The following is a 20,913-nucleotide window of genomic DNA, read 5'->3' as shown; positions in this document are numbered from 1 at the left end:
AGGTGGCTTTTTAATGAGCACAATACCTTAAACACAAATCTATTGTTTTTGTAGTGTAATTTGGCCAAATCCAGCAATTCCACAGAACAACAGTGAATGGATAATAAGGGACAGCAGCCAGACTAACTCTCACCTCTGTTTCATTCTTTTTAGAGTGGACAAGACCTTCTCCAGGGCCAGAAGCATATGGTGAGTTGCTCATCTTCTGATTCTGTGTCATGTAGAATCAGCTACAATACGTTCTAATCGAATGTACAGTGCATTCAGAAAGTATTCAGACCCCTTCCCTTATTCCACATTTTGTTACGTTACAGCTTTATTCTAAAATGGATTCAATTAATTGTATTCCTCATCAATCTACACACAATACCCCATAATGACAAAATTAAAACAAGTTTTAAAAAGATACAGAAATACCGTATTTATATAACCATTCACACCATTTGCTATGAGACTCGAAATTCATGAGCTACGAGGCTCAGATCCATTCTGTTTCCATTGATCATCCTGGAGATGTTTCTACAACTTCATTGGAGTCCACCTGTAGTAAATTCAATTGATTGGACATGATTTGGAAAGGCTCACACCTGTCTACAGTGCCTTACAAAAGTATTCATCCCCCTCTACGTTTTACCTATTTGGTTGCATTACAACCTGTAATTTAAATAGATTTTTATTTGGATTTCATGTAATGGACATACGCAAAATAGTCAAAATTGGTGTAGTGAAATGAAAAAAATAACTTGTTAAAACTTTTTTTTTTTTTTAAACAGAAAGTGAAGCCCCTAAATAAGAGCTGGTGCAACAAATTACCTTCAGATATCACATAATTAGTTAAATAAATTCCACCTGTGTGCAATCTAAGTTTCACATGATCTGTCACATTGTCTCAGTATATATACACCTGTTCTGAAAGGGCCCAAAACATAGGACACTAAAGAGGCCTTTCTACTGACTCTGAAAAACACAAAAAGAAAGATGCCCAGGGGCCTTGCTCATCTGCGTGAACGTGCCCTAGGCATGCTGCAAGGAGGCACGAGGACTGCAGATGTGACCAGGGCAATAAATTGCAATGTCCATACTGTGAGACGCCTAAGACAGCGCTACAGGGAGACAGGACGGACAGCTGACCTGCACAGGATCGGTATGTCCGAACATCACACCTGCGGGACAGGTACATGATGGCAACAACAACTGCCCAAGTTACACCAGGAACGCACAATCCCTTCATCAGTGCTCAGACTGTCCACAGTAGGCTGAGAGAGGCTGGACTGAGGGCTTGTAGGCCTGTTGTAAAGGCAGGTCCTCACCAGACATCACCGGCAACATCGTCGCCTATGGGCACAAACCCACCGATGCTGGACCAGACAGGACTGGCAAAAAGTGCTCTTCACTGACGAGTCAAGGTTTTGTTTCACCAGGAGTGATGGTCGGATTCACGTTTATCGGCGAAGGAATGAGCGTTACACCGTTACACCGAGGCCTATACTCTGGAGCGGGATTGATTTGGAGGTGGAGGGTCTGTCATGGTCTGGGGCGGTGTGTCACAGCATCGTCGGACTGAGCTTGTTGTCATTGCAGGCAATCTCAACACTGTGCATTACAGGGAAGACATCCTCCTCCCTCATGTGTTACCCTTCCTGCAGGCTCATCCTGACATGACCCTCCAGGATGACAATGCCACCAGCCATACTGCTCGTTCTGTGTGTGATTGCCTGCAAGACAGGAATGTCAGTGTTCTGCCATGGCCAGTGAAGAGCCCGGATCTCAATCCCATTGAGCACGTCTGGGACCTGATGGATCAGAGGGTGAGGGCTAGGGCCATTCCTCCCAGAAATGTCTGGGAACTTGCAAGTGCCTTGGTGGAAGAGTGGGGTAACATCTCACAGCAAGAACTGGCAAATCTGATGCAGTCCATGAGGAGGAGATGCACTGCAGTACTTAATGCAGCTGGTGGTCACACCAGATACTGACTGTTACTTTTGACATTATTCAATTTCTGTTAGTCGCATGTCTGTGGAACTTGTTTCAGTTTATGTCTGTTGTTGAATCTTGTTATGTTCATACAAATATTTACACATTAAGTTTGCTGAAAATAAATGCAGTTGACAGTGAGAGGACGTTTCTTTTTTTGCTGAGTTTACATATTACCTCAGCTAAACGGTGCCCCCGCACATTGACTCTGTATCGGTACCCCTCTGTATATAGTCTGGCTATTGTTATTTTACTGTTGCTCTTTAATTACTTGTTACTATTATTTCTTATTCTTATCTGTATTTTTTTTAACCTGTATTGTTGGTTGGGGGCTTGTAAGTAAGCATTTCGCTGTAAGGTCTGCACTGTTGTATTCGGTGCATGTGACTAATAACATTTGATTTGATTTGAAGAATGGGAGAAAGTGCCAAGCTTTTAGCGTGTTACCCTGTCACACCCTGACCATAGTTTGCTTTGTATGTTTCTATGTTTTGGTTGGTCAGGGTGTGATCTGAGTGGGCATTCTATGTTGGATGTCTCTATTTCTATGTCTGGCCTGATATGGTTCTCAATCAGAGGCAGGTGTTAGTCATTGTCTCTGATTGGGAACCATATTTAGGTAGCCTGGGTTTCACTGTGTGTTTGTGGGTGATTGTTCCTGTCTCTGTGTTTTGCACCAGATAGGGCTGTTTTTGGTTTTCCACGTTTATTGTTTTTGTTAGTTTATTCATGTATAGTGTCTTTATTAAAAAACATGAATTACCATCACGCTGCGTTTTGGTCCGCCTCTACTTCACCTAAAGAAAGCCGTTACATACCCAAGAAGACTGAAGGCTATAATCGCTGCCAAAGGTGCTTCAACAAAGTAATGAGTCAAGGGTCTGAATACTTATGGAAATGTCAATTTAATTATTATTATTATTATTATTTTTTACATTTGCCAACATTTCTAAAAACCTGTTTTTGTTTTGTCGTTATAGGGTATTGTGTGTAGATTGATTAATCAATTTTAGAATAAGGCTGTAATGTAACAAAATGTGGAAAAAGTCAAGGGGTCTGGAATACTTTCTGAATACACTGTTTGCCATTTAGCAGATGCTTTTCTTCAAAGCGACTTACAGGCATACATGTATACATTTGTGTGGTCCCAGGAATCAAACACACTATCCTGGCATTGCAAGTGTCATGCTCTGCCAACTGAGCTACAGAGGACCACATTGTCCATAAGTTGCAGTATTTTGAGAGATACACTATATATACAAAAGTATATGGACACCCCTTCAAATGAGTGAATTAGGCTATTTTAGCCACACCCACTGCTGACAGGTATATAAAATGGAGCACACAGACATGTAATCATCATAGACAAACATTAGCAGTAAAATGGCCTTACTGAAGCGCTCAGTGACTTCAACATGGCACCATCATAGGATGCCACCTTTCCAACAAGTCAGTTCATCAAATATCTGCTCTGCTAGAGCTGCCCCGGTTAACTGTAAGTGCTGTTATTGTGAAGTGGAATCATCTAGGAGCAACAACGGCTCAGCCGTGGAGTGGTAGGCCACACAAACTCACAGAATGGGACCGCCGAGTGCTGAAGCGCACAGCGCGTAAAAATCGCCTGTCCTCAGTTGCAACACTCACTACCGAGTTCCAAACTGCCTCTGGAAGCAACATCAGCACAATAACTGTTCGTCGGAAGCTTCATGAAATGGGTTTCCATAGCCAAGTAGCCGCACACAAGCCTAAGATCATCATGCGCAATGCCAAGCGTCAGTTGGAGTGGTATAAAGCTCGCCGCCATTGGACTCTCGAGCAGTGGAAACGCGTTCTCTGGAGTGACGAATCACGCATCATCATCTGGGAGTCCGATTGATTTATCTGGGTTTGGTGGATGCCAGGAGAATGCTACCTGCCCCAATATATAGTGCCAACTGTAAAGTTTGGTGGAGGAGGAATAATGGTCTGGGGCTGTTTTTCATGGTTCGAGCTAGGCCACTTAGTTCCAATGAAGGGAAATATTAACTCTACATCATATAATGACATTCTAGATGATTCTGTGCTTCCAACTTTGTGGCAACAGTTTAGGGATGGCCCTTTCCTGTTTCAGCATGACAATGCTCCCTTGCATAAAGCGTGATCCATAAATAAATGGTTTGTCGAGATCGGTGTGGAAGAACTTGACTGGCCTGCACAGAGCCCTGACCTCAACCCCATCAAACATCTTTGGGATGAATTGGAATGCCGACTGCGAGCCAGGCCTAATCACCCAATCTCACTCATGCTCTTGTGCTAAATGGAAGTAAGTCTCTTCAGCAATATTCCAACATCTAGTGGAAAGCCTTCCCAGTAGACAGGAGGCTGTTATAACAGCAAATGGTGGACCAACTCCTAATTAATGCCCATGATTTTGGAATGAGATGTTCGACGAGCAGGTGTCCACATACTTTTGGTCTTGTAGTGTACATACAGGTGAATGAAAAGTAAGGCTTTTGGCTCTCTACAGGGCATTCAGTTTGTGAGACATTAGTGAGACACTAGTAATATGATACGAACTTGAACAGTATCACTTAAGAGGCAACAGAGTAAGCAAGATAAATGAGCCACTGAGAGAGACGACGAGCATGGGACACTGTCCCGCCCAATCGCTCTCCCTGCCTGCAGTCCCCCTCCCAGGTCCCGTTGCCACAGTAACTGCAGGCAGGCACTCCCTAACTGTTCTGCAGTGTTGGCAGCATAGGGTGGTGCTGATGCGCAGGCAAGGTGAGGCTGAGGCTCTGTTGTGATGCGGAGTGGACCTGGCACCAGCACTGCAGACACACAGACAGGAGCAGATGGAGAACACGTCTCCCTGGCTGTCCTGAAGGTTGAAAGGTAGCACTGGATGTCCTGGATGTCAGCCCGACCTCCAACCCTGTCTTTCTAGGTGACCGCACCGGGATAGTGCCTCTCTGCCTTTTCCCTGTGAGAGTACGACCTCAGGACCCTCCATTCTCTGCCTGGTTGAGCCAGGCCTGCATTACTCAACACTACCTGGAACACAGGAGGAGAGGGGAGTGGGACCTGTACTTCATGACACTGCAGAGCACGTAATGCAAGGATGGAGTCAGACAATTCGGGAATACAGTGTTATTTTAAGTTTCTGTTGTAATACTTATTATCTGAATGTAATTTGGTGGTCAATAGGAGCCTTGCGTTGGTCTGCGCAACCTCTTTCTCTGGGCTGAAGTATTCCTTGGTAGACCGGCTCAACGCTTGGAACAAAAAAGCATGGCCAACTGGGCAGAGCATAGTTGAAAGTTGAATGACACAGGCTGTATATGGTATCAGCTATCCTCAAAGTCCTTTCTCAACATCTCTCCAATGTGGAAAAAAACCCTAATTGCTAACAAAGCCAAGGGGATCGTCTGGCTGCATTTACATTTCAGGCTTGGACAGAGGGCTTCCAGAAAGTTCTGTTTGTTTTGTAGGCCCACATAGAGGTCTTGTTGCAAGAAACATCACACAGTACAAGGTATTATAGAGAAGCCTAGTGCTTCTCTATTACCCTCTAAACAAGGACAATAAAAGTACAAGACACCAACATGCCTTGCTCACCTTTCCGAATTGGAAGGCCAAAAAGATTCTGGTGAGTTTACCTTTCGTTTGTTCGATAGAAAGGAATTCTTCCATTGTTTTGCATGTAGAAATAGCAAGGGCATTTTCTGTGCATAATCACATATTGATAAGGGTATTTGTTGACCCACTTCACTTGGGATAAGCCTGAAGACGCCAGATTAGAATTTACCAAGTGCAGATAACCTTGTGTTCAGACCTTTGATTGGCCCATTGGCAAACCATATCAGCAAATTAGAATTTGATTAGAAGCAGATGCTACTAAAATGCTAGAGTGATTTTCTCTACTTCTTCATAATGGTGCCAGTTTTTATTTCTCAGGTAGATGGCTTACTTCCTACAACAGATATTTGGGATAAATGGCACTTTTGTTGATTTGCAATCTCCTCTGTGACCAGTCTGTTTCTCCCTATTGGTCTTCCCTTTGAGTTATTTAGGTTAGTGCCTGTACCTACCTGAGACATTAGCATTAACACTGAGCTGTGCAGTAAAGACAGTTTGAGAGTGATTAGCTCCCCTCATGCTGTATGGGCTCATTAGCATTTACTGTGGAACCAGGATTCAGCCCTCTGTGTTTGCTCAATGTCATGTCATGTACTGCAAAGGACAGAGCCAGGACAGAGCCAGTCTGTGAACGATCTACTGTACATGCTTTCATCTCCCTTTATCATTCCTGCTGCTACTGCCGGATTTGAATAATCCTCTGGGAAACACATGTGAATAACTCACAAGATTTTATCATGGTCATCCACATTTTTACTTGTTGTCAGACAAGGTCTTAGAGTGAGCACTTGTGTCACAGAAACAGCTGGACCCCCATTTAACCTGTGGCCGTCTCTCTAAAAGCCTCTGAAAGGGATAGCAGTAATTGGTTGGAATCCCATGTTGGTTGGTAAGCTGACAGGGGAGAAAGATGGAAGACAGAGGATGAAGGGAGAAAGAGGATGAAAGGAGGAAGATAGGGAGGAAGATAAAGGAGGAATGGAAATGGAGCAATGGAAATGGAGGAAGATAGAGGCTGAAGGGAGGATGAAGGGAGGAAACTGGAGGATGAAGGGAGGAAACTGGAGGATGAAGGGAGGAAGATGGAGGAAGATAAGGGAGGAAGATGGAGGATAATGGGAGGATGATGAAGGGAGGAAGATGGAGGATGAAGGGAGGAAGATGGAAGATGGAGGATGAAGGGAGGAGGATGAAGGGATGAAGATGGAGGATGAAGGGATGAATATGGATGATGAAGGGATGAAGATAGATAATGAAGGGAGGAAGATGGAGAGTGGAGTGCCTGAGGTGTAGGTGTTGTGTAAGAAGCTTCTCCCCCTACCTCCCTCACCCTCCCTCCTAGACCATAATCCCCTCCTCCGTCCATAGAGCTAGGAGATTAATGTGCCAGCCAGCCTGACATTGTGTAACTTCCTCTCCACTGTGACTCCATCCATTAGACTAACTCCTCATGTGCTGGACCCTGAGCCTCAATCAGGGCCATCCATGCCCCAGCTCCCCCCAGAGAGACCTCACACAGGCAGGCTACTCCTGCAGATACACTCACTATCAACACAGGCCGCAGGGCCCAAGGTTTACACAACCACAACCCCTCTCTCAAGGATGGATACTGATTCTTGGAATCAGTTTTACAGGGGAACAAAATGTCATGCCCGTTGTCAAATGATCTGTTTCAATGTATGTCTAAATGAGCAGAAACTGCTAATTTGTTGAGGCATATTTCACAATATTACACTTCAGGCACGGTGGTTTAGAAAAGGGTGTTGTATGGGTGGTGTATGCTGTGACTTTGCCTGTGGTTGTATGCCCTCTAGTGGCCAAGTGTACCCTACCCAATGGATTCAGCCTCTAGCTTGAAAGTCTAAAAGATTTGCATTCAGGAAATTGATTTTGTCATTATGTTCTGTGAACACCCACTGCTGAACCCTCCCTCTGTTTAGGGTAAACTGAGGTTAGAGATGTCATTGTGCACGCTCCTCTATTTGTGTACTCTCCAGGACCAGGGAAGAGGCCCAGCAGTCACTGAGTATGTAACCCAGGCTTACAGATGTAGGAACTTAATTTGGTCACCCTCTTGCAGGAGAACTTTCCTGCAGTGCAAGACTTTTAAAATGTTTTGTGTATTTGAGGTTTAAAAAGGCTTCCACTTTTTCAAGTTTGGCCTTTTCCCTTGTATTATTCACCACAATGTATTAACCACTACAAATATTGCCATAATAATTCACATTCTCCTGTTGTGGCAAACTGGTTCAAATTAAGATGTCAACTTGCATGTGCACACTCCTCTGTGCATGTAGCTAGCTGAGTTGTCTGGCTGGCAGAGAGAGGGGGACAGGGGGGGGGAACACTGTCATACCCAATCAGCCAAGACCTTCTATCTGTGTCTCCTTCAGCCTGCTGTCTGTCCTGTCTGACTAAATATAGCAAGAGAGAAACAAGCTAACCCCCTGGTTCTAACTTCTCACAGACACACCAGTTCAAATACAGTCAATCAAAGATGTCACAAAGTGCTCATACAGAAACCCAGCCTAAAACCCCAAAGAGCAAGCAATGCAGATGTAGAAGCACGGTGGCTAGGAAAAACTCCCTAGAAAGGCAAGGACCTAGAAAGAAACCTAGAGAGGAACCAGGCTCTGAGGGGTTGCCAGTCCTCTTCTGGCTGTGCCGGTGGAGATTATAAGAGTACATGGTCATTAAGGCCAGATTGTTCTTCAATACGTTCAAAAGTTCATAGATGACCAGCAGGGTCAAATAATAATCCCAGTGGTTATAGAGGGTGCAACAGTTAAGCACCTCAAGAGTAAATAAATGTCAGTTGGATTTTCTTAAACGAACATTCAGAGGTCAAGACACCAGGTGTGGTAATCTTGACAGAAAACGTTGATTTCGAGTTTGAATTTGCCACATTAGAATAAGTCATTTGGAAGCCTTTTGGGTAGTTTAGTTTTATTTTCCACTTAAAGCGGCAATCAACAGTTGAAACAATAAGAAAGGTATTCCTACCTCTGTTTCAGGAAGAAGCTACGGGATGGGGCTGGAGAAATTATACTTTTAACCATGCATTGAATTGTGAGGCTACATAGTGTTTGTTTAAATGTCCTTTATTTGGAGTAAAACAAATGTATATTTGGGGTTATGATGGGGTACGACAGTTGGACTAAGCTCATGAAGCATTTCTAAGTTATATTGTTCAAGAATCAATGGGTGCATATCATTAATTTATAAGTAAAAAATGTCTGTAACAACTGCAGATTGCCCTTTTAATATTATTATCCCGTGTGTTAACATCTTTGAACATGTACACATTTCCTCTATGATATTGTTACCTTTATTTTAACAGTGAGTCACCATTGAGACCTGGGTCTCTTTCACAAGGGAGCCCTGCACATACAATTCATAGACAAATCAAATCTAAATGAGATTATTAAGTAAGATATAATACAGTACAACAAGCAATCAAGAGAAACAGACACATTCCTCAGCAAATGGTTCCCCAATCAATGTGTGTAATTGCCCAAGCTGCATCAGAGCGTCCAACTGCAGTGTATTTTACAGTTGGTTCCAAAAATGAGGAGATTTAAAACTGAAGGTGGATTTACCTAATTCGGTGGAGGCCCAAGGAACTTCAAGAGTTAACCAACCCTGTGAGCAGGTCTGGTATTTCATGTTTTTTTATACTTGAACAACGAAGTTAGGTAAGTTGGCCTTCCACATTAAGGTCCTTTAAGGATGAACCATCTGTGATGTGTGTGGATTGTTAAACAGCATACAATAGGATGTCCTTTGTGGGAAGGCTAGATACAGGAGAATTTGTGTTTTAAGCCAACAGAGGCCAGTCACTGAGCTGAGGTTAGATGATTCCAGTACATTTTACACTCTACTTCCTGTTGGTTATAGAGGGTGCAACAGTTAAGCACCTCAAGAGTAAATAAATGTTTGAGCTTTAAAGACATGCTCCAGTACTTTGGCGACTAAGAAAATATTTTTTAAACCTCCCACTTTGGGCTGGTTGTGTCAGTGTGTAGTTCATACATGCATAATCTATAAGCAGAATTACTGCCATACATTGCAGGGCGGGCAGAACAGCTCAGTGGACACAGCAGAGAGCGCAAGACGTGATGCACATGTCTGTGTAACAATTTAGCTTCCGTCCCTCTCCTCACCCCTACCTGGGCTCGAACCAGGGACCCTCTGCACACATCCACAACAGCCACCCTCGAAGCATCGTTACCCATCGCGCCACAAAAGCCACGGCCCTTGCAGAGCAAGGGAAACAACTACTTCAAGGTCTCAGAGCGAGTAACTGATTGAAACGCTATTAGCGCGTACCCCGCAAACTAGCTAGCCATTTCACATCGGTTACATCTGCCCATATGTGAAGTAGTACGCAATTTACTGGGATCACTTTGTCTCGTGGGTGCTACTCTCAGAACTACTGGCTAAAAAGTATTCCAAAGTAGGGATTTTCTCTTCCTATTTTGTTATTGTTATCTGATTGACAGACTGACAGACAGCACTCAGTGATAACGAGGGAGGATCCAAGTTTCCTAGCAGAATAATACATCACAACAGAGAGATACAAGTGATTGTTTTTGTTTCCCACTATTGTTTAAAAGGCATCATGGTGATTTACCTAGGGTGTTATTTTCCAGGAATATCTGGGCAGGCAAGGAGGGAGGGAGGCAGCTGCAGTGAAAACATTGGGGATTGGGAATCTAAAGCTGCAAGAGAGAGGATATGGTTTATTGAGAATCACCTGCTCTTTTTAATGCATACTAATGATACAGGCAACTGTCAGCGGGAGGCAAAGGTAAATAAGGTGCATGTAGGATGCTGGTCTCACACAACACTTTGCTCACAAATGGAACACTTTACTTAGTCATTCAACATATCGAAAGAGCTAACATTTTGAAAGAGCAATAGTTTGTATTTTGTCTGCCAACAGATTGTCATTGTTTCATGACTTACAAGTGGCCCCATTTGTATATATTTGAAAGAACAAGAGTCATGCTTCAAGCTTTCCCAGACTGTGCTATGTTTGCCCTCGCAGCCAAACACTTTAACTCTTGATAAGGAACAACTAAGAGAACTGTTTCCTTATCGTTAAATGACAGGCCAAATGGACCTTCCCAAATGGCTTTTGTTGAGGAACCAATTAAGAATGACTCTCTATCAGACTAATCTGCCTTTTGATTGCGGTCCAATATTAGCAAGATCTGCTGTCTCTTAAGGCTAGAAGTAGTTTCATTTGGAAGGGGACATTATGGTCTTAAAACGCACTATGCTGCCAGAGGAGAATGTTGAGAATGATGCACTTTTAGTAGGATATGCAATTCATCATATCTGCCTACAGGTGACCTGTGTGTCATATTGCTCTGAGCGGATGGGATAGGACATAGCATGCTAGCATGTGTGATGCCTGTGACACATGATGTCTGGCTCCGTGCAGAAAAAACACACGGAGAGACGAATACTATTGCACGCATGATGAGTACTTGAATTGAAATGTTTACGATAAAAGAAACTCATCTCATAAATGTGCGTGCGCATCATCTTTGGAAACACACACACACACACACACAGACACACACACACACACACACACACACACACACACACACACACACACACAAAGAGGAGACAGTGATGCATCACCTCAGCTCCCATCCCTCTGAAATTGTACCCATTCCGGACAGCTCTATCACACCGCCTGGGGGCTGGGGTGGGGGTGAAGATTTCAAGGGCCCCTGAAGGGAGCAGGTGGATCTCAGTCCACAACACATATGGACTACTCCTGTCTGTGGCTGTTAGAGGAAAAGGAAGGACAGGGTAGTACAGGAGTAACTGGTGGCAGCCAGACCAGACCAGAGCAGACCGGACCAAAGCAGAGCAGGGCAGCAGGTGATGTTGTCATGTGACCTATTTAGAACAGATTAAGCCAGAGGCTGACTGAAAACATCTGAGCTCCTCATTGTCATGATGCTAATGTATTAGAGGAATGGGGGAACATGGGGACCATGGAGGACATGCAGAACATCTGCTACATACATTTACAATGTTTGTAGCAGACTTCCTCCTTATCTTTAAATATCAGTGTTTTTTTGGGGGGTTGTTGGTGTTTGATTGAAATGCTTGTTGAACCGGGGAGGGAATAAAGAATTAGAGATAATCTACAGTGATGCTGGACCAAATAGTGTAGTGTGGGCCGGCCATTCGTTGGTCCAATTTCTCCTGAGGTGATGCTGGAGGGTGTTACCCTGCCTGGGCTGGGATGTTCAATCCCTCCTTCTCTCATTGACCTTTAATACACAACATTCATACATACTGTACATAATGTCCCATATGTTCTCTCCTCCTCTCCTCACCTCCCTGGCCCCTTCACAGCAGGGTCATCTGGCCTGAGGGAGGGATGGGGGGGATGTAGTGACAGAGGGAGGGAGGACAGGCTATCACACCACTCAAACCCCTAATCAACATGAATAGACCATCTGTTATCCTAGGCAGAGCAATATGAACACTAGTAGTTAATCTTACAACTGTGATAGATCACATTGATCATACTGGAAGATGTAGAGAGCAGCTGACCTGCTCATTCCTTCAGTTTTATCAAAGCTTGAAGTGGTAAAATGTATCCAGTTTTTCCTGTGAGAAATACAGTATCTGCTGTTACGGATATTTCTCATCACATGTAAGCTCTCAATGAGAAAAGAGCAGCTGAGAGAGATTGAGCATTGAGCAGCCCGTCAGTTCTGTAATCCTGAGGTCTGATTTGTTGGCATGTTTTCCATACCTCAGATCCCGTGTGTGATGTGTCTGTGATGGGGTTGTAAACCCCGGGCCAGACCGGGCAGGCTGGTCACACGCAGCCAGCCACCCAGAGACAGATCTCACAGATCCATCCATCCACGCAATACACTTCTCCTGCCTCTCTCTGACACACCAGCAAATGAGACACGGAAAGCCAGAAGTTAACATAGTGGTTCCTTCATCTTTTTCCCACAGCTCATAAATTGACAAACCTGCAATGTGGCACATTTTTACATACAGTCTGTCAATATTCATCTATACTTCCCCATACAATGAATTTGGGTTCAGGATCAGGTATCTTGTTGTTGGTGTTCAGTCAACTGTGTACATATTCCAGAGGATGACTCAATCTGGCTGTGGGGAGCCTGCCAGTGCAGTGCTACTTTGCCTAAAGCCCAGAATGGCTGGCTGCTACTGCTGGAAGGAAGACATGAAGGAAGAGCAGTCTGGCACAGACTTTTTAACCAAGTCTCAGTAATAATAAAAATATACGTGTTGGTTTGAGAAGCCAGAATTACAATAAAATTAATTTTCACAATCAAAGTGTTAGAAAAAGTACCCAATTGTCATACTTTAGTAAAAGTAAATATACCTTAATAGAAATTGACTCAAGTCACCCAAGTATACTTAAGTATCAAAAGTAAATGTAATTGCTAAAATATTCTGAAGTATCAAAAGTAAACGTAAAATTCTAATTATTTATATTAAGCAAAATCCGACAGCACCATTTTCTTTTTTTCATGTATTTTTCTTTTTATGGGCAGCCAGAGGAACACTCCAACACTCAGACATCATTTACAAATAAAGCATTTGTGTTTAGTGAGTCGTCTGGATCAGAGGGAGTAGGGATGACCAGGGATGTTCTCTTGATAAGTGTGTATTGGATCATTTTCCTGCCCTGCTAAGCATTCAAAATGTAACAAAGTACTTTTGGCTGTCAGGGAAAATGTATGCAGTAAAAGTACATTCTTTTTACATTAATGTAGTGAAGTAAAAGTAAAAGACCCATCTGGTTGCACTTAGTGGGACTATCATTTGTTTTTCAAGAGGACAATGACCCAACACACCTCCAGGCTGTGTAAGGGCTATTTGACCAAGAATGAGAGTGATGGAGTGCTGCATCAGATGACCTGGCCTCCACAATCACCCAACCTCAACCCAATTGAGATGGTTTGGGATGAGTTGGACCACAGAGTGAATGAAAAGCAGTTCTCAGCATATGTGGGAACTCCTTCAAAGGGTGAATACTTTGAAGATTCTGAAATCTAAAATATATTTTGGATTTGTTTAACCCTTTTTTGGTTACGACATAATTCCATATGTGTTATTTCATAGTTTTGATGTCTTCACTATTATTCTACAGTGTAGAAAGAAAAACCCTTGAATGAGTAGGTGTGTCCAAACTTTTGACTGGTACTGTATATGTACTGAGCGTTTCTGATGCTCAGCAAAAAAAAGAAACGTCCCTTTTTCAGGACCCTGTCTTTCAAAGATAATTGGTAAAAATCATAATTTCACAACTTATAAAGGGTTTAAACACTGTTTCCCATGCTTGTTCAATGATCCATAAACAATGAATAAACATGCATCTGTGGAACAGTCGTTAAGACACTAACAGCTTACAGGTAGGCAAGTAAAGTAAGGTTATGAAAACTTAGGACACTAAAGAAGCATTTCTACTGACTCTGAAAAACACCAAAAGAAAGATGCCCAGGGTCCCTGCTCATCTGCGTGAACGTGCCTTAGGCATGCTGCAAGAAGGCATGACGACTGCAGATGTGGCCAGGGCAATAAATTGCTATGTCCGTACTGTGAGACGCCTAAGACAGCGCTACAGGGAGACAGGACGGACAGCTGATCGCCCTCGCAGTGGCAGACCACGTGTAACAACACCTGCACAGGATCGGTATATCCGAACATCACACCTGCGGGACAGGTACAAGATGGCAACAACTGCCCGAGTTACACCAGGAACGCACAATCCCTCCATCAGTGCTCAGACTGTCCGCAATAGGCTGAGAGAGGCTAGACTGTGGGCTTGTAGGCCTGTTGTAAGGCAGGTCCTCACCAGACATCACCGCCAACAACGTTGCCTATGGGCACAAACCCACCGTCGCTGGACCAGACAGGATTGGCAAAAAGTGCTCTTCACTGACGAGTCGCGGTTTTGTCTCACCAGGAGTGATGGTCAGATTCCCGATGACCCTCCAGCATGACAATGACACCAGCCATATTACTCGTTCTGCTCGTTCTGTTCCCAACCCTCCTCCTCTCGCTGCTGCTGACCTTTGCAGATTCTGCCGTTATGCTCCTGAAGTTGGCGGTAATAGGCTACACCAGGGGTCGGCAACCTTTTTCCATTTGGAGTGCCAATTTATTTTACAATTGCATGCCAATTATGATTTTCATATGCACATGTTCGTAGAATAATTGAATTTATTTTACAATAGTCTGTATCTCAAAATCATTGTCATGTGGTTAATTGAAATTGTTTCTAAATGAAATGATGCATCAAATATTGTGGGCCCTCAGTTTCCCACACCAGTGAGCTCAGGACAGACACAGCTGTATGCTGTCCCTTGTGTCCCTTGTGTAAGGGATAAGAAGTAATCAGGTATTTTATGACAGTTTTCCCTTTGATGCCGAGTGGTAGAAATACATTGAGGAACTATTGTCATTCTCAATGGATTCTATAAACACGCTTTGTTTACTTGCTGTTTGAGGTGAAGAAAAAATGACTTTGTTTAGACAATCATAAATACTTTTAGGCATCCCCAAATGGACATATTTATAGGCCTACATTAGCATGCAGGCCAGGTAGCCTAGGCCTGTTTTTTTATGCGTAATCAGACGCGTGTCCTTACCCAACATTGACAGGTGTGACCCAAACAAAAGACCATTAATAAATTGATAATACGCGTAAATTGAATGAAATGATCCAAAATGTGTTTCTCACAAGTGTAGCATAGGTTGTGAGCTCTGCAAACCATGTGTCCACTCTGACAATGACGGTAAACAACTGTAATAATAATATATTGAATGCATTAAGAGAAATTTCTGTAACCAAACGAGCATTGTAGATTAGAAATGATGGGAATTAACCGTAAACGTTGGCCATTACTGGTGCCATATGTCATGTGGAATTGATAGACACTAACAATCAAAGGGCAAACAATTCACACAATGAAGTTATGAAACAATGAATGCGAACGAAATGGCAGGAAAGAGATGTGCCTTTGTGCATCTTAGCCACACTCACCTTCTTCTTGGACCATGGAATCCTCAATGAATAGTCCACTTTTTTTTGCAACAGTTTGACTAAAACAATCTCGGTTGTATTGACCAATCAATCGACCAGTCAAATAAACAGGGTCAGCCCTAAGAGGGATGTTGTCGCCCTGTTGTTTGATGTTGGCGATTACCTGCCTGGCATCAGGGTCTCCAGGACCAGAGCAGAGTCCTGGGGCCTGACAGTCCCGTTCCAGCGGTGCAAAACCTTTCACCAGGCGGAGCGACTCCTCCAAGGCAGAAAAGGCTCCCTCGGGCCCTTTCACCTAACCACCTCTGCCGAGTATTTGTGGTGAAGTGGAGTCAATTGAGCCACCTGTTCTGAGAAGTGGGCCAGGTTGACTTTGACCAACTCTCCACCACCTTGGGCTAGAGAGATGTTCAGCGATGAGATATGTTTAGCCTGGGCTACAGCTACATTGGTGAACTCACCTATGAGAGTCTCCTTATTGTTCAGGTTAGCTGGGGAATGACCCTCTGCAGCTCGCCCGTTATCATCCATCATCCGGTCACACCAAAGGCACATTTTCCAGACACCCCTGTCTGTCCTTCTGGTTAGTGAACATCTCACATTGGTAGCATTAGACACTCAATGGTTGGCCATTGATATCCATTGGATAGCCGTCGGTAGCCATAATGCTAAAGAACAAAGCAGTCTAGCCACAGTTAGCAGCCCTATAGCTTAAAGTCCAGTAAGGTGGTGTGTTCCATGAATAGCTCAAATAGGCTACAAAAACAAATAAAAAAACAAGTGCATCAGTTCGGACCTGTACAGGCCGTCGGTCGATACACTCAAGTAAGTAAAATATAAAATAGCCTATAACTTAGGATAAAATAGCTCACAGACGAGTTGAACAACTCGCTCCAAACATAACTTGCGTCATCCCAGAATGCAATGCTGGGGAATATTATGATGGCACCTTGTGATCTTCCATCAGAGTGTGAAGGCCTTGAATGATGTAGAGACCATGTTGGTACAGTAGGTGAGGTTAGCGGTCAGAGAATAAGAGAGGCGAGGGAAAGAGAGAAACAGCGAGAGTCCTCCCAACTCCAATTGAATAAGCTGGGCATTGAGCTGTTCATGCTGAATGGACAGTAAATCTTTTGTTCACTTTTATTCTGGCATTGGGAAGTAAAACTGTGAGGATTACTTTTTGTAATGATTACTACAATACACAATTTTAAAGACTATAATCCTTTATCTCTCCTAGCATACCAAACACTACTAGTAGGATGAATCCTACTCCTGCATGACTGTGCTTCAAGGCACACGATTTAGTGAAAGCAGGTCCTCTTGGTCCTTGACTCAAACTATGGGAAGAATAGAAAGGTCAGTGCACTCACTGGCAGACAGGTCAGACAGTGCATTAGTGTTCCTACGTACCTGAGGGGACAAACAAACACGCCAGGGACATTAGGACTGGTGGGAACGGAAGGACTTCAAAAGAAAGTGACATTCAACATGTTCCAGTAATAGACTAAATATAAGCTTTCCTTTTTATTGCAGGAGTGCAATCGCTGATGTCACGAGTCCGACCGAGGGTGTTTCCCCTTCCCGGGCGGGTGGCGCTCGGCGGTCGTCGTCACCGACCTATTACCTGCCACTGATTGTTTTTCCTCCCCCTCCTTGTATGTTTAGTGGTAGCACCTGTGTATGCTTAATTAGTTTGTCTTTATTAGACAGCCGGCCCGCCTGGTTGTTGTGCGGGATTATTTCTATGTAACCTTCGGCTCTGTTGTAGAGGTACGTGTTTTTGCCTGGTCGTGTTTTTCCCATTGTACATTTTGATTCCCTGTGTTTGGGAACGTAACTTTTGTGAGCACCCTGTGGTGCGTTGGTGCCATTAAAAGACGCACAGCATTGAACTCTCTGTCTCCTGCATTTGACTCCGCACCCACGACACCCGGAGCATTACAGCTGATCATTTTAGTAATTAAAAGCTCTTCTGCTTGTAGCCTCTCTCTCCAAACTGTGGTACTGCAAGGCAGAGTATGTCTCCTCTAGTATTCTCTCTTACTGGAAGAATAACTATAGAAACACACACTCAATATACGAAGTACACTATTCAGTGTGTGTGTGGGTGGGTGGGTGGGTGTAGGTGTGTTGTTGGTTGGGGTTAGGTATGTGAGTGTGTGGATGCCTGTGTGTGTGCTTGTCTGTGTTTTTGCATGCGTCTGTCCCGTTGTCGGGGGAGACTCATCTCATTTGGTTGCCGGAGCAACCGGTCCTAGCTAGTGAGGCACGTTGTTTAATTAAGGTGAGGTGTATTCAGAGGAGAAGAGAACAAACCTCTAGAAAACTCAGAGCAGAGCGGCAGGCTTCACTCTCTCCCTTCTCTCTCTCTTTTATTTCTTTCTCCCAGTCCCAGTATGGGCGGGGAGGGGCACCGTGTCAGAGAGGGAGGGAGAAAGGAGAAGAGAGCTAAGAGCATTGAGAGAGGGAAATAAAGAGAAAGGGAGTGCGAGAGAGCAGGTGTGTGACAGGCAGAGGCAGAGAGTTGAGAGAGAGAGAGTCCTAGCCATCTGCTTTTTAACTGATCTCTGATAAATTTACCCAGGAGCAACACTGCTCACAGCTGACACAGAGTGAGTAACTTACTTTGCTCTTATTTCTGTTTCATCATGTTTGTTCTGATAGTACCTACGGCTTTTACTTTATGACCCTATGATTTTATTCTGTAGCATTATATATAGGTTGGATTTGTTATGTAATCTGTGTTGTGATGGTGGTGGTGGGGGGGGGGTGAAGCTGTGGCAGCTTTGTGCTTCCTGCAAACTGATATGCAGGAGTTTTACGTAGAGGCAGGCAGGCAGGCAGGCAGGCAGGCAGGCGGGCAGGCGGGCAGGCGGGCGGGACTCTGGATGAGAACATAATGATGTTTGTTTCCAACATTAGGGCTGTTTTCCTAATTAGGTGAAATCTGCTTTGTGTTTTGTTTCCTTGCCACGATACTAAGGAGTTTCATGATACTGGTATGGTCATGGCCCTAGTAAGGAGAGAAGAGAGAGGGTCCCCTACTGCTCTGATGTGATATCGTTGTTATTTATGTGCTCTGACAGTTTGTGTGTGGTGTGTGGTGCATGGTACAGTGTGTTTCCTCTCTCCTGATTCATGTCATTGGGGAAGAATGAGTCATCTATATTAGAACTATGCACACTTGCAATCACTCACTCAAGTCGCTAATCTCTTTCCGAACTTCTGACAGATCTTCTCTCTCTAAATTACACATCTAAATTAAATACATCCCACAACCACCAGGACCACCTCCTCCTTAGGGAGTTAGTCTGCTGGCTGGTGTGTGTGTACTCCAGCACTGTCCATCCACAGTGTGTGTGTGTGCATGTGTGTGTCTGGGTGTGTGTGTACTCCAGCACTGTCCATCCACAGTGTGCGTGCATGTGCGTGTCTAAGTGTGTGTGCACTCCGGCTCCGTCCATACACAGTGTTTGTGTCAGGTCTAATTAGCTGCGTTGGGCAGCTGAAGTTCTGTCTTGATCTCTCATGAGACAGACTGGAGCTGCCTGCATGGCCTCATTGAATTCCACTAAAGACACACTGGTTTCAGCTTCATCTCCTCAAGAGACTGTCAATCAGGAGGGTCTCTCTTTCAGTAAGATGATGAGAGCTGCTATATCAACCACTCAGCTCAGCTCAGTCAGTCAGTCAGACAGTCAGACACAGCAAATGTGATGATGACTTTACCATCATGTATATGTTTAAACACATACTGTAATCTATGACTCATACAGCCTACTCATACAGCCTGCTCCGTATACCTTTTTAAAACTAATCTGACAGCGACTGGAAATCTGCTTTATTCAGCCTCACCAACCAACAACTCATAGCTCTACTAACCACTATATTAATTTGCAATTTTTTAAAATCTTAATTTACACCTGCCATGTTCTCTTATAATCTCCACCCGGCACAGCCAGAAGAGGACTGGCCACCCCTCATAGCCTGGTTCCTCTCTAGGTTTCTTCCTAGGTTCTGGTCTTTCTAGGGTGTTTTTCCTAGCCACCATGCTTCTACACCTGCATTGTTTGCTGTTTGGGGTTTTAGGCTGGGTTTCTGTACAGCACTTTGAGATATCAGCTGATGTAAGAAGGGCTATATAAATACATTTGATTGGTTGATTGTCAACAACGGGTCTGGCTGAAATAGCAGAATCCACTAATTTGAAGGGGTGTCCACATGATTTTGTATATACAGTGTATGCATATTGATGGATGTCAGCCCTATGACATGATGTACTAGCAATATCATGGTATTCACTATAACTGTGGCATTGTGTTCCATGGGGATTTTGTATGTTTAATATTGTGTTTTATGTTCCTTTGCTGCAAAACCAATTGCTCTCTGGGACAAATCAAGTTTAAACTTGATCTTCATCTGGACACAGTGGGATTCTCAATCAGGGAGAAATGGCAATACATTTCCTGTATTCACCAGAAATGTTGACTATAACATATTCTCGAGTCTCAAGCTCGTCCAGTATTTGTATTGGTTTCTACAAGATATTGAATGTCACCCTTTAGCTCAACTCTCATATCCCCAGAAACCTTATTTAGCCTGAAATGTAATACAATATATTTTCCTCCGGTCACTGAGTCATCATATCTATTATCTAATAATACCCTACTGCCAGAACAATAGAGGAAGGAAGTCAGAGCAGAGATGAGGAGTTAGAATTATATTGGATTACTCAGTCTCTTCATACTGCACTTCAACCTCAGTTTACTGTTTACACCGTAGGCCATTGTGATGCTTCCCAGAATGGGCACCATGCTGCAGCCAGTGTTTCCTAAATAGCTGTTTATTGTGTTGTGTTGTGTTGCAGTTGTAAGGGATTCGAACCCTAGAACCCTGAGGCATTCAGCCACATTGTTTATTCCCCTTCTCTCCCCTCATGACCTCAATGTGATATGAGGGACTTATTCTGATCTGTCTGATGTTCATGTTTCTCTCTGTGTGTTTTCTGTGTTTGTAGGAAACAAAATGGGGGTGACCCCCGGATCTCTACCACACTAGATCCACCACTGTTCCAGCCGCTGTTGTCCCCTCTCCCGTACACCGCTCCACCGTTCCTCAAGGTAGGAGGGGAGGGTGGGGTGGGAGGGGAGTGGATGGATGGAGAGGTTTGGATTTGTGTGCTGTGGACACCCGTCCTCAGCTTACACCCCCCAGCATAACCTACACTCACTTACCCTATGTTCTCTGTGTCT

General features: G+C 44.0%; 1 protein-coding gene across 8 annotated transcripts in view; it reads left to right on the top strand.

The window, feature by feature from the left end:
• LOC112216171 (rap1 GTPase-activating protein 1) overlaps positions 1-20,913 on the top strand; it is a 103,169-nt gene that overhangs the window by 44,786 nt on the left and 37,470 nt on the right. For 7 of the 8 annotated variants that reach the window (XM_024375958.1, XM_024375957.2, XM_024375960.2 and 4 more), the window contains 2 exons: positions 154-189; positions 20,679-20,781. In XM_024375958.1, coding sequence (XP_024231726.1) covers positions 154-189; positions 20,679-20,781 — 139 coding nt within the window. Of the gene's footprint in view, positions 1-153; positions 190-18,123; positions 18,274-20,678; positions 20,782-20,913 lie in introns of those variants that run through there. The other variant, XM_024375964.2, reaches the window with a different exon arrangement.

Source organism: Oncorhynchus tshawytscha, linkage group LG16, assembly GCF_018296145.1.
Source record: "Oncorhynchus tshawytscha isolate Ot180627B linkage group LG16, Otsh_v2.0, whole genome shotgun sequence".
Lineage (NCBI taxonomy): Eukaryota > Metazoa > Chordata > Actinopteri > Salmoniformes > Salmonidae > Oncorhynchus > Oncorhynchus tshawytscha.
The sequence above is the reverse complement of the archived record's forward strand: the minus strand, read 5'-3'. Positions and strand labels throughout refer to the sequence as shown.